This window comes from Malurus melanocephalus, unplaced genomic scaffold (assembly GCF_030028575.1).
Source record: "Malurus melanocephalus ecotype Western Australia unplaced genomic scaffold, MMel_1.1 scaffold_265, whole genome shotgun sequence".
NCBI classification, from domain to species: domain Eukaryota; kingdom Metazoa; phylum Chordata; class Aves; order Passeriformes; family Maluridae; genus Malurus; species Malurus melanocephalus.
In genome coordinates this window covers 678,219-692,969 of record NW_026623497.1, presented here as the reverse complement: position 1 = coordinate 692,969, position 14,751 = coordinate 678,219, and the positions used below count along the sequence as shown (strand labels likewise).

General features: G+C 37.6%; 1 protein-coding gene across 3 annotated transcripts in view; it reads left to right on the top strand.

Annotated features, from left to right (window-relative positions):
- The window catches only part of GAB1 (GRB2 associated binding protein 1), a 99,051-nt gene extending 84,300 nt beyond the window's left edge, over nucleotides 1-14,751 (top strand). For 2 of the 3 annotated variants that reach the window (XM_057375942.1, XM_057375940.1), the window contains exons 7-11: nucleotides 3,749-3,838; nucleotides 5,591-5,684; nucleotides 6,029-6,152; nucleotides 9,138-9,260; nucleotides 9,464-14,751. In XM_057375942.1, coding sequence (XP_057231925.1) covers nucleotides 3,749-3,838; nucleotides 5,591-5,684; nucleotides 6,029-6,152; nucleotides 9,138-9,260; nucleotides 9,464-9,622 — 590 coding nt within the window. In that variant the 3' untranslated portion in view covers nucleotides 9,623-14,751. The remainder of the gene's footprint in view (nucleotides 1-3,748; nucleotides 3,839-5,590; nucleotides 5,685-6,028; nucleotides 6,153-9,137; nucleotides 9,261-9,463) is intronic. The other variant, XM_057375941.1, reaches the window with a different exon arrangement.

Genomic DNA, 14,751 nt, shown 5'->3' with positions numbered 1-14,751 from the left:
TATATTTACCTTAAAATTTTAACCCCGAAATAGCTGGTATTTAAATAGAAGAGTTGACCTCTTTTGTGAGGATGTTTGCAATTTCCTGACATGAAATCCTTGCCAGCAAGCCATGGAGCAAGCATCCAGTCAGGAAAGAAATATTCCTCAACAGAAATTGTGTTTATTTCTGATGTTTCAAGGCAATAGCCTGARAACAGATTAATCTCTTCAGCATTTTGTCCTCAAAACAAAAGACATTAGGACCCATCTACGCTGATGCAGGAAATTGCTGCAGTGGGACCACTTCCCCCCCCAATATTATATTCCAACTGTTTTATGGAAAACAACAAGAGCCAATGCAAAAACCAARAAGGTTTTTCAGTTTAAAGTGTTGTTTGAAATGAACTCAAACATGGGAAATGGACTCTTCTGCTGGTGACTTCGCAGACAAAGGCAGCATTGATGTGTCCCAAATGCCAGGAGCAGAACTCGTGGGTCTGAGTGTGCTCCAGTGCCACAGCCATCATCGCCTGCTCTGCCTGGCAGTTTGTACAAGCAGCCATTTGTTAGAAAAATAGACTTCRTTCATGATTTTTCAGTTCAGAGTGCCCTTGTACAGTCTGATAGGACGTGCAGAAGCTGAGCTTCTCTCTCCTGGGTGTAGCATTTTGCATTTCACAGGTGGTGACTTGACTGAACAGTGAAAACATCTAATTTTCACTTCTTGTTTGGTTGGTTTCACTTGACATAATTTATTTGGGTTTTTTTTTACCCTTGTATGTTTGAATCCAGTGGTGTTGCAACATATATTTCCTTTTCAGTTTGAAAAAAAAAATAAATTGCCTAAATGAAACCCTTTTTTTCCTTTAACCAGATTTATCTTTCCCATAGTAGGTGTGTAAGTTAAAAGTATTGGTTTTTTGTGAGATGAGGTATATCTGGGCCTGTGGGAGCCCCAGGAAATRTGTTCCTCAGTATTGCTGGTGTTGGAATGCTGTATGGAGCCAGATTCTCCATAGAGCCCTTCTGTCACTACACTGATTTGAAACACAGCCCTGTGACACTTTACCTTTGGTGAATATTTGTGGATAGAACAGATGTGAAGGACTGGTTTGCTCTACAGGTGGGAATCACTTTCTCCTCCATATTTTATTCAGTTTGTTGCRTTTCAGAGATACAGGGATGTGCTCTTGAGGAAAATTGTCTTTTGAAGGCAGTAAGGGAGTACTAAGAGCTTTCAGTGCCCCAGCTCGTGTCACTTTATCTTCTTAAATGTGATAAAACAGAGTGAAAGAATTTTGTACYTACACAAATACCTCAGATTTGTGATTTTGATCCCCCCCTCCTATTTTCCTTTGGCTGGTGTCAGGTCTTTCCTGTTGCACAGTATAAGCTCCTCAACRGAGATTAGGCCTTTTGGATTTTTTGTTTGTCGAGAGGAAAAAGAAAACACCCTGCACAAATATTTTAATTCTCTGTGATACATTAAACTCAAGGAATTGCATTATTCTGGCTGGTTGGTAGCAGCAAGCTGTTTTGCTACCTAATTTATTGAGGGTGAACAGTCTTCCAGCAGCAAGAGATGAAAACTTGCTGAGTTTTGTATGTTCTTGTCTGATGTAGAAATATTAAAGTGACCTGTACTTATTTATACAGCTCTTCTGAAAATCTCAGGATGGTTTGTAAGTGCTAAATTAAGCGTAAGGCAGTTGTATAATATCCATGTTTTACAAATGGGGCTAATCCCAGTTCAGGAATGTTGGCTGCACGAGACCACGTAGGATCATTAACAGAAGGAGAAATAATGAGTCACAGCCCTGAGTTCCTTGAGCTTATCTCTGTATTATGGGTTTCAGGCACTTCAGGCACTTCTGTTTGGTTATAAGAGCAGAGGTTATARAGTGCACACTGCTTGAATAATTTCATTAACTCTGTTACCTCTGCTGGTTTTCTCACTGTGCTTAYGATCTGTGCTTCTGCATCAGTGCGTATTAACTTGAGTTGTATTGGGCCAGATATCTTTTAAATCAGATTATAAAATACAATTTTATAATCAAATACACAAATACAATTGTGTTTTGAGAAATACAGAATTATTTTGATCAGGTAATGATATTCAGTCAAATTGTACTTAATAAAAGGTGTTTGAATTTAAACCTTCTGCATTTGTTCAATCAATTTTAAGATCCTTGTCTTTTTATAAAGGCATCTTTTATCAGACAGTTAGAGGCAAAGGACTTGAGAATATTGGATCAGCTCAGAAYTGAGTACACCAACGTGTTGGCTCGTGCTTTTGACTTGGCTCCAGTCAGAAATACTCCATGTTCCACTTCACAATCTGTGTCTTCGGTCAGCATTGCCCAAGTGCTCACCCTTTTCATCAGCACATTGAGCCATTTAAGGGAGCATCTGATTTTGAAATTCAAAAACAAGTTGTCTGTGTCAAAATAATTTTATGTCCCTTTCTTTTTAAGGAAGTTGCTATGCAGCACTACTAGTGAATAAATAATTTTTAACTACATGGTGTCTCAGAGGCACTGTGTAGAAGTTAAGATAGAGTACAAAACCTTTGTGTTTACCTTTCTTGTTGTTACTTGATTATTCCCAATACTTCAGTGATAACAGTAATAGAGCACTTCATATGCAAAACCCTTGGGGTAGAGATTTGCAAACTTCTGGTGTTTGTTGCCAAGTTTMTTTTTTACAAAGCATTCTCACCCATTGCTGGTAGTACCAGCCCACACCTSAGTTTGTACCAGTCCTTTTCCTTTTTGTGCTGTAGGGCAGCTTTCTAACATAATCAGACTTAAATTTTTCATTTGGTTTATTCATTTGGCTTCTTGGTGTACCACTTGAAGGTACTTGCCTTTTTTATATTAACACTTTGTCAGATAGATTTTGATGAAAGCTCAGGGCTGTTACACATAATTGATTACGTTTATTTAAAATAATATTACCTGAAACACTTGCAGAGTTTGGTCAAGCTGGCTAAAGAACATCCATGTTGGGAGGGGAGTTGCACTGCTGTCTGYAGGGAGATGATTGGTATTTTCATGCCATTTGTGGTGGAGGCTGGGCTGTGCCTTGGTGGGGGGCACTATGCAAGCTGGAAACTTTGAGAAAAAAAATCCCACTGTGTCTGCAGGGTCAGAGTGGTGGTTTTTGGTACAGACAGATGGAGACTTCTGGGGAACAAGTTTAACAAATACACTGTGGAAAAAGATTCTTGGAACATCTCATTTAACAAATACACTGTGGAAAAAGATTCTTGGAACATCTCAAGTGGGAGATGCACAGTGGATAGAAGAACTCCCAAGAGTCATTATTTCCAAAGTAATCTTGTGACTAAGGAGGATTTAATTTCTCTGAGGGTACTTCAACTTGCATCTGAAAAATGACTGTTCTCCTTTCATGCTAGATATTCCTCAAATGTTTTTGAGGAATTTTTGATTTTTTTTTTTAGATGAAACCAGTTAGTAGTAATGATCAGTTACAATATTTGTTGATGCACTTTTTAGCYTTTTTGTACATCTTTTATGCTTGCCTCCAATATATTTATTATTTGCATGCAGTGTTTTCTTTGTTTCTGGTTTGGTGCTTAAGCCCTTAGCGTGAGCCCCAGCTAGACTGTAAAATCTCCTTCAGCAGCTTGCTTATGCTTGTGGCATTAACCTTTTTGCAGGGGGTTGTGATGTTTATTTACAAAATTCCAGTTTTCCATTTACAAATAGAATATTATTAAGAGAGTCTTCTTTTTGCCAATTAGGTCAAAGTCCTAAAATTTTAAGACCTAAACCACATGGTTTAGAGCGAACTGATTCACAAACCATAGGTGACTTTACTACAAGAAGAAAGGGTATGTACTTTAGCACTGTATGTATATGGAGCTTTATAAAAATAAGTGAAGCAAAAGTTAAGAAAACTGTTATTTTAGAATAACTTTATCCTGGGATATTCTTTTTACTTCTGTTATATTATAGTCTAAGGTCRTGGATGCATTTTCTGTGCCAAGCAATCAGTTTCCTGTATAAGGAATTAAAAGACTTTTTGGCTTGARCAGTGCATAGACACTTTTCCTTGACCTTAACATGAGTGTCCAGCTCTCTTAAGTCATAGCTGTTCACATTTTGGATTGACTTTTGGTTGTTGATTTAGAAGCAAATATATAATAACTTGTAAATTGTACATAGTAACTTGCAAGTTACTTGAAACAACTTTTGTTAGGCAACAACGTGAAATCAGAGTTCACTTAGGTCTCCTGAAAAGAAGCAAAATATTGATCCTCTGACCATATACTAGTACAGACATCTATTTATGCATCTTAACGAGGATTGCAATTAATTTGATGGGCATTATTGAAGGTGCTGAGTTGGTGCCTTATATAGTAACAAGAAGTAGAGAAGATTATGAATAATGTTAAAAATCTCACAGAATTATTATTATCACTGATTATTATCTTTGGTTCTTTAAGTCCATTGCAACTGGGTGAAATATTTCTGCTGTTCTCAGTGGGCTTTGGACAAAGTCCTGGCCCTGTCTGCCGCAGCAGCACCCTGCCCACCATCCATCACTGCTAGGCAATCTCARACCTTTACAGAAGACTTGAGCCAAGCTGGTCATTTTTTGTGTCAGTCGTGCTTTAGTATCATCTTGCCTCTGTCACGTTCAGTTCTGTCACTACCTGCCTGACACTTGATCTTATTGAACCTGCCAAGAGGCAGAAAAGTCATGGTGGGAGGTGGGGCAAGAAGCRAAAGGACTGTTGTTATAATGACATTGCATTTTGTTTTCTAAAAACAGTTTTAGGGAGGATAAAGTTGACTCTGTGATATTTTTCCCCCCATTTTTTTGATACTTCATTTTTTTTCTAATGCTTTGGAGGGGSGAGACATCCGAGCTGGAGGGAGGGATAATTGTTTCTTACTAATAGACTATTTGTGGTTCTGTTCTGAAAATGGAATTTTAAAATGGCATTTTTTTTGAGAGCAGTACTAGCTGTCATGAGTGGCACATTGCTCTGCTCGACTGAAGCGAGCCAGGCTCTTCCTGGTGTCATTTCTCACTTTTGCAGCCTTAGCCTTAGCGGCAGGTTCTGCCCACACTCAGAGCTGTGAAACCTCACCAGAAAGGGCACATGCACACATCGAGGGCAGAGTKTGCATAATAACAACGGTCCCTGAACCAAGAAAAGTACCCAGAGCTGGCTCTGCTGAAACAGCCCATCAACCCAGTYCTGTGCTTGTCAGCTCAACAAGTCAGTGCAGCAGAGTAAGGATAGAACGSGATGCTGCCACTTTCAGAATCTCTTTTCAAAACAGAATTACTGTGTACAAGGATTTGCTGCAAAATTCTTAAATTGCAGTGGGCTTTTTTTTAATTTTACACTTTATTTTTTTTTTTAATTGATGTTTCTTTTCATTACCTGGAAAGATTAAAAACATAAGTTAATATATCATGTCTTTCTGAAAATGGAGCAGAATCTCATTTTTCTTACTACTGTTTACTGTTTGAAAGATAGAGGGGTTTTCTGTATTGAATCTGAAAAGCTATTAAATTTAAGTTTGTTTAGGAATGTTCTGTGCTTTAAGATTGTCTGTTTCTTACMCAGCAAAACCAGCTCCACTAGAAATAAAACCTCTGCCTGAATGGGAAGAATTACAAGCCCCAGTTAGATCTCCTATCACCAGAAGCTTTGCACGAGAGTAAGTGTCTTGGCTTTTCCTCATTCAGATTAATAATTTTTGTTGACTAGTGTGTTAATAAATACATGTACATCTGTATCATGTTTTTAGCTTGTGTTTAGATTGAAGTTTCCTTTGGAAGTGTGTATATGTGTGTGTGTGTATCTGTGCATTGACATCAAGTGTGTCTGCGTGAATTTTTATTTTTTTGATATTAAGTATAAGGGACTGTGTATAACAAAAAAWTGTGACACTCTAGTAAACTTGAATGAAAATTTCAGCTCTAATGTGCTTATTTTTGTTGTTTACCAGGAGGTTTAAGATATTCGAGATGTATTGTTTGTAAAATAATTCCTGGTAATTAGCTCCTCCAGGTTTCCCATGTCTCCCAGACCGGATTCAGTTCATAGCACAACTTCCAGCAGTGACTCGCACGACAGTGAAGAGAATTATGTATCCATGAACCCAAATCAGTCCACTGAAGACCCAGTATGTAAAATCTACGTCTTAACTACTCTCTTCCTGTGCAGTCCTTACTTTTAAATCATGCAAACACAGATCCTTCACTCAGCATCACTCCCTTTATACTTCTAGATCAACATTAACAATAAAAAAATCTCTGTAGCAAAGCTGTAATTTTGGTAGGATTTCACTGAAAAAGTTAAGAGCATAAAGAATGGTTGATATACATATCTATTATATAAAACAGTTCAAGACATGACTTTTTTTCTACCTCTTTCCTAGAAACTGTTCCCTTTTGTAATTGCTTATCCTTGGGCTATGTACCAGTTCTGTATCAAGGGAAATAAACTGTCCTAGGACCTCTGAGAYATGCTTAAAACAACTGTATTAAAAGGACATCTTCCAAGAAGTGTAGAAGGAACGGGGGAAAAAAAGGATTCACATTTGTTGTATACATTCTTTGAAAACTGAACCATGTGTATTTTATTAGGCTTCCTTCAAAGAAGAGGATAGAAGGAGCCTTTGTGTATTGAGTATCTGTATATTTTCCCCTTTKGGGGAGAATTTTCTCAGATAATGAAGCTTCAGATACTCAGCATGGAGTGCAGCTAGTTAGGAAAAGTTAATGATACACACTGTGGCTTTTCTTTGGTGTGAGGAAGGAGAGAGAGAGAAAAATAAGACCCAATAGTAGTAGTTTAAAGCAAGGGAATAGCATTACACCTAGAGCTAAATTAAAATGTGGTTTAGAGTACGTATAAAATAGTGGAGGAAAACCTGTATCTTGAGCTCAGCTTTATGTCCAGTATAGAATCATAGAATGGTTTGGGTTGAAAGGGGAGTTAAAGATCATCCAATYTCCARTTATTCCAATCTCCYGTGCCATGGGCAAGGACACCTTGCACTAGAYCRGGTTATTTAAAGCCTCATCCAATCTGGTTCACCGCAATCAGATATTTGGTTTCTTAGTAGGGAATACAGCAGCACTTTTCATCTTTAAATCATTTATGTGAGACCTTCTTTGGGGAGGGCCTGTCTAGCACCTCTCTTGTTCTGTTTGTGTGTCTGCTTTCTTAYGCGGCATGTGCTGGCCCATCTCCCTGCCCCTGGACTCTCCTCTTGCAATGCTCTTCGCTTCCCTGTCCCCTGCTGCTCTGGATACCCTCCCAGTGTCCTCCAGTGCCCCTGCCCTGCAGCCCATCACTGGTGCCTCTGGATGCTGCCTCCCAGGTGCCCCTCATGCCCATCCCAGGGGAGTTGTGGCAGGGCTTAGGCTCCAGAGCCTGTGGAGTGCCCCGAGCCGTGCCTTGTGCCGTGCCTGGCAGTGCAGTTGTGCTTCCCACAGAAAGGCACCAAGCACAGGGGAGCTSCTGATGTTAAATCTCAGCCCCTCTCTTACAAGGGCCATTGGTAAGTAATGGATCATGTCCCGTGTCACAGGTGCCAGAAACGTCCCATTTTACACCAGGGATTAGTGCCACCCATGCCCACGGTTCTCCTGCATGGAATCTCAGTTCAGCCTGGGGGTGTCTGTTGCTTCTTAAGGCTGTTCCAGGGGCTTACCTTCAATGCCAAGATGGTACAATTAATGCCCCAGCTCATTAATATCTTCTGTTKGCTTGCACTGGTCCTTCTTTAAGGTTGTTTTACAGATTTTCTTTCAGTTTCATTTGCTTGTGTTTAAAATTTCTGTTTCCTTGTGCATATGTTCTGCCTGCCTACTTTGTTTGAAATAACAGATTTTTTTTTGTTTAAAGAGTAACAGCTTTTTTTTTAATTTATGTTGGAAACATTGATAYAGAATCTGGTTTTTCTGTGTTTAATATGCAGAAATTTATTTAGAGAATTTGAGCAACAAAAATGAATGTCCTATCAGTTGTTTGTGTTTGTCCTTRTCACCACTTAATATTAAATGAGTTGGACAATACAGATGTAATGGATAACTTTAATTTAAAAAGCCCAACCCATTGAACTTYAACCCATAAAATATTTTATTTCCTAGAGAACCAGAACATTTCAAGGTATCTCATGGCCTTTGTTTAAAATTCTGACAATTAAATAGTTTTTGAGAATTTTTATTTGTTCCAACTCTATCTTATCAAGGAGTSTGTATTTCTTCATCTTTTTCTGTCATCAGCTTTGAAGCATCTTGTTCGGACATGTCATACTTCTGTTTTATTTAATAAAATCAGCAATRTTCTGCTTTTTCTTTCAAGTTGCTCTCAGCCTTACCCTTCTGTCTTTCCTTCTGCCTTCCTCTTCATTTTTTGCTGACTGCTGCCCTCTGTCTTCCTGTTTTTTCTTTATCTTTTAGAGAAGAGTCCTTCTATTGTACTGTTCCTATAACACCTGTTAAGAGGCAGGGATCAGGCTGGGAGAGGACAGAGGAGGTGAGGTTGTAAAAATCTGGGCTAATTGAAATTTAGGTATATACAATGCAACGTCAGTTCAGGAAGCCCTACACGTATTTTCCAAAGTCTTAATATTTTGATCTTGTCAATTGAACAATACTTTTTGATTTTCAGTTTAATCTTGGTGACTTTTGAATGAAACATAATAGTTTAATTTTAAGATTTGCCACTATTGTAAAGCTGAAATTATTGTAGGTGTTTGACAACAATTTAAAAAAAWTTTAAAAGGTTGTAATTAATGCTAAATTTGAGATGTAACAACTACATTTGAAAAGAACAAAACATGCTCTGTTTTTATTTCATTATATGAAGGGGACATTAARTGGAAGGCACAGATGGGTTTGGTGGCAACCTTAAACTTGGGGGKGTGGATTTGGGGTTTTTCCCTCCATTGGCTTTTGACTCTGTCCCAGTTTTGAATAAAATGTATCCCTTTGCCATACAGGGTCAATGAAATTTGCATGATTTAGGTGATTGCAAGAGTCTCAGTCATTTCTTTAACCTTTTACATTTTGGTAGTTTATATATAATAAGCATATTTGGTAATGTGGACCACTAGCATGTACATTTGTAGYTGAGGTTGTTTATATTATGATTTCAGAATTTGTTTGGAAGCAACAGCCTTGATGGAGGAAGCAGCCCTATGGTAAAACCTAAAGGAGATAAACAAGTGGAGTATTTAGATCTGGAYCTAGATTCAGGAAAGTCTACCCCACCTCGTAAGGTAAGCAGATGTTCAGCTCTTGCAGTTCTGCCATTAGGAGTTTAAAATTGCCTTTGGTGAGATCATTTTAATGGTCATTTCACAAATGGTCAGTAGAGAGACAGTGGGAAACCTTTCAGAGAAACCTGTGCTTGTTCTCTGTTTGGGACATCTGCTTGCTTTTTGTTGTTAATTGATCTGAACTTGTTTTTCACTGTTCCYAGAAAAAGAGCAGTGGCTCGGGCAGCAGCGTGGCAGACGAGAGGGTTGATTACGTTGTGGTGGACCAGCAGAAAACGCTGGCCCTGAAGAGCACGCGGGAGGCGTGGACTGATGGCAGACAGTCTACGGAGTCCGAGACACCCACAAAAAGCGTGAAGTGAAAACACTGCTTGGTCTTCAAAGAATGGAAAGAAGTGAATTTTGAAGAATCACAGAACCACAATGGCAGTGTTGTTCAGCTGTACAATACCTGATTCCCCGGGGTGGGAGTCRGTTCTTCACCGAACAGGATGGAAGCCAAAGGACACTTTGAATATATCAAAGGAATTTTAAGATCATGAATTGGCTCTGTGGTATCTGGAAAAATCTCAGCCTGTAAATAACATGTAAAATAATATCACTTAGCTTTCAGAAAACCTTTTGTTCAGTAGTTAACACATTTGTAGTATTACTATGTTTATGCACTTTTTCAGTTACAATGTTGGTTCAGGTATTCCCAGTTAGTGTACCTTAATGCCTAATTCATCTGGAGAATTCTTTTTTCCTTACACTACTATTCCTTACAATTTTAGGTTAATTAAGCTACATGTAGATATGGAAATTAATATTTGAACTTCATTTTAACAACTCAAAWTTGATTTTGCAGAAATACTTTCACAATTGAATAATCTACTTGAAATGCCAAGAGAMGACCGTTAGTTACATACTTGTTTATATTTAATACACACAAGATTATTTGGAAGTCTACARGTTACCTTCCTAACAAAAAATTGCTGTGAGTTAATAATAATGAACTGTACTGGGTTTAGACCTACAATCCTGGCTTATATGCTAGTTGTTAGTGGTGGAACTTCTATTGTATTTTATTAATGACAGTGTTCTGTGTTCAATGGGTGAAGATTCTGCAGGGTAGGATCTTACACTTTCAAAGACTGAATAATTAAATGTCAAGTAAGCCTGCAAACCACTGATGGCAAGCAGTAATATTGTGATCTCACACTTATTAACAAGAAATAACCTTTCTATTATTTACAGAAGGTAGAGTATATAAATCAGGTACGTACCAAGCACTGTTGTGCTAATACACTGATCAGGTTTAGACAATGAGCTTCAGTTTTGTACTGTTTAGAAGTTCTAATGTCAGTTTTCAGTTCAAGATTAATGGGACAGTTTGACATTCACTTTTTGTAGTACTAGCAAAATACTGTGATTTTGAATTAGACATTAATTCAAATGGAAATACTATGTTTTGACACCATAGTGCCCTTCTTATGAGCTCTATTTTACTTTAATCTCCTGCTTGGCCTTATATTTAAATCCCTATGCAACTGATGTTTTGTATCTCTGTTTTTAAAATTAGATAATATACCTAAATGATCCCCTTGTAAACCACTTGTTGCTCTTTCCTGGTACAGGATTTTAAGCTCTGTATACTGTGATCCTTTATTTTACTATGCCAGTTCCAAATAATAATCTGCCTTGGTTTAGAAACATTTTTTGTTATTTGGAAGAAGATAGAGTTCTTTAAATAAATGAATGAGTTAGGTCTAGATAGAAAACTTACTAACACTTTTATATTATACAAACACCCTCAAGTAAGTGGTTGGTTTCCTTTTCTTGCCCAATTGTTTTATTTTGTCCAGGTCATTTAAAAGTTGAGCATAAAGCTGCATTGTTTTCTGGCATGTTGGCCTTAGTATTGTGCCTAATCTACCATCGGTTGTTTCTCTCCCCTCACAGCCACAATCTACATTATGTAAATTATCTTATTCTTAACAAAGGTTCTTTTAAAATTAGTAATATTTTGATGCTTTGAATGTTCATTAAAAAAAAAAAAAAAAAAGAAACTAAACACAATGCATTTTGAGGTGAATTTTAAATAAATCAAGTTGTTCAGTTTTGATGTGTAAACTCTGTCCTGTGAAGCAGCAAGCAGATGTCAGTGTATCTGGGAAGGTGCTTGGATACCAACCACACTCTATCAGAATAAGATTACTTCTTAGTACCTCTTAAAAAGCAAATGTACAGCTAGAACAATTTTCAAAAGAAATCTCTGATTTAAAACCCTGCACCAAGAAGCCAAATGATGTGAATTCCCAGTYCTCTGGAAGCCAGGAGCAGTGATGTGCCTGAGAGAATCTGTCTCCTAGGTTGGCCTCCCTTGCTGAGCTAGTGATAGAAAGTGGGTTTGCTCCAGGTTTGCTGATTGTTATTATGATTGAGAATCCACTCTGAATTTCTAGGCTTTTTCCCTTTCTTTTGTTAAGGAAAACAGAAGTTTCCACGCTGTAAACACAGTGTATTGCTTTCTAAGTAACAGTCTACAATTCCTCTCTAATTAGATTTCTAAGCAGTTTTTCCCCCTGTATTCCAGTAATACATTTTCCCTACTTACATGTTGTCCTCGGTATGTTCAGAATCAGAGGCATGATACTAACTTTTGGTGATACACCTCCGTGTGAAGCTGCAGGGGCTTCATTGTGCAGACCTGTCTGAGCTCTTGGATGATCTAAGGATGTGAATATTAAATTGAAAATGTGAATCCTAAAGTTGTAGGCAGTAGAAATCAAGCTGAACTGATATTAGCCTTGTCACTTCCAATTGCTAGCTTTGCAGGGACACTCTAGTTGGAGGGAAGCTGGTGGAAGCTCCAGTAATACTGGTGCGGAAGTAGTTTGTCAGTGCAGCTTGTCAAATGTTCTTTTTTTCAAACAGGTAAGTTCTTTCTTGTTTCAYTAAAACCATGTGTTGCCAGTTGCAGATACAGTTTCCATTGCTGTGTGTACAAACACAATATACTACAAATRTGTGTGCAATATGTCTTTTACAAACACACAACATCTTGCTCTTAAAAATCAAAAGAAAACTTAGTGCCTTGAGCACTAAGATTGACTTGGAGGAGATTTGGTATCACTCATGAGGTGATCTGAACATTTCATTGTCCAGTAAGTACCAATGGCCACACTTTCACACACTGTGACAATCACTATTACCTCATAAATTGCAGGTGCAAACACAGCTGCTCTGCTCTGCTAAAGGTTTGTAATGTGACGTTGAAAAAGGYGAAAATGTGATCATTAGTCTTTTTTCTTTACTGAGAATCTTGTTTATGTAAAAAAAATTATAACAATCCATCCATGTATGACAGTTGTGACATAGCGCCACACTTAGGGAGTGCAGACAAATTACAGTATAGCTGTTTTAAGGAATTTAGAATTTATTGCTCCTTGAAGGTAATTAGGGAGTGATGGGCAGCCCTATAACTTTCACAATGCACTGAAAGCCAAGCAAGATTTTTATCACCCTGAAGTTTAACTTTAGCTATTACTGACTGCAGAAATAAAGTCTTATGTGTGTGTATGTATATAATAGTCTTGCAAAAGTACTTTGGAAACTTAGCAGCCCTGGACAGAGCTTCCATTACCTCCTTAGCTATATAGAGGTTTGTGTCATGAAAAGTGAATGGACATTTATTTGCTCAAGTAGAAGGTATTTCCATACAATATCAGCATGGAATTTGGTCAGCAATAATGTCACTTCATCTGTTGAAATATTTCACACCTGTRGCTGTTAAGAAGCTCAACACTATCCACAGGTAAACTTAAATTTGGAGATTACTCCATATTTCCTGCATCTGCTCTTGGTCTCTGGGTATTGCATGAAACTCCTTCTTGAAGRTTCATTTCTTGTTGTTTTATTACTCGGGAATACTAATGTGGACCAGGACCACAAAACAAAGGCGCTTGTTTAGCAATTACTGTAATAAGTGTTCCACAGAAAKATTGTTTTGATTGGGTGTAGATGAACCAAATTCCAAACAATGAGGTTTTTGGCTTTTTGCCTTAACTGAACAAGAATTCAGCTCTCAACCTGACAAGGTACAGAGTGGGATAAAAAGAAAAGGYATTGAAAGGGTTTTGAACAATGTCTTTGACATTTTAAATTTTCCAGTAGATGTTTTATGGTTCAGTAGCCCTGGTGTTAATTTTCAGTACCAAAAGTGGGAGGAGAGCAGATATTGGATGCATGACCAATTAAAACGCTTTTTCCATCCCATTAGATAAACAGACTTTGACTGTTCTGGGGCCACTGGTTTTCTTTCTGGRTGGTCATTAAAAATTTCCATGTTTTATTTGTTTTATTTATTTGCTTCATTTTTTTATAAGAAACAGGTTAGCTGAAGTGTACAGTTGTGTRAACTGCCGTGCACACACACAGAATATTTTACTTCAATATGGTAAAATGGAATAGAAAAAAAAAATCCTGTACAATTTAGAACATAAAATACCAGGTTGGTAAAATGGAGACCTCTAAGTTTTCCTGCAATTATAAAACCAGCACTTGTAGTAATCATCATGATTTGTTCTTGAAAATTCTCTCAGGATCTCTCATTGCCAGGCCTTTTTCCTGACAAGTTACATCTGCAGTGAAACAAAAATAAAATGTTTATCACATTGATTTTGAGAAAGGCCAGTCCTAATAAGATTTTAATAAATGATGTTTGAGGTCCTGGGTTTTTTTCTGTGCATATGGGGCTTGCACAGGGTACCAAGACAGCTTGATTGTTTTAGTYAGAAGGCCAGAAAAGGAGGAAAATACAACTTTGCCTAGTTTTCCCTGAATTCCTACCAGACTTTAAAATATGTAAGTTTTCATATATTTATGCTCTTTCCAGGGAATATTCTTTAGAGGAAGGAATCACTGCTTGCTTCTGTGCATTTGTGCTAGTATTTACACRCTTGTAAACTATGCAGACTAGCTGAAATGTTTGGGKTTTTTTTCTTTCCACTACAAGTCAGGGTAAAGGATGCAGACCTGGGAGATTTGGAAATGCCTAAGACTGGCCTGCCGGTGTACCTCAATTAGAGCCTGGAGTTAATTGCATCAAAACAGTGATTCCGCCCTCTGATGAGGTGATCTTCATAGAAATACCTATAAATCACAGTGTGCATATTTAATTATTTTTAAAAATTATTCATAATTGAGACCCAAATGTTGGAAACAAATGGTGTTTAGAGTTAAACTCCCTAATCTCCAGTTAGGCATAGAGCTGCATTTGAAAAGGCATTATGTGTAACAGGGTTCAAATTCCCCAGGCACACACATTCCATTTATGGTATTTTGAAGAGCAGAATTTAGTATTCAAGGCACCACTGTCCTCTTTAAGTTAGTGAAAGTTCCAAGAACTTTTTCAAAATCTAATTTCTACTCAATTATGTAAATATAAGTTTAGGAACAACATTCTGAAACTACTTCTTGTGTTTTAACTATATTTTTTCCTTCATAAATA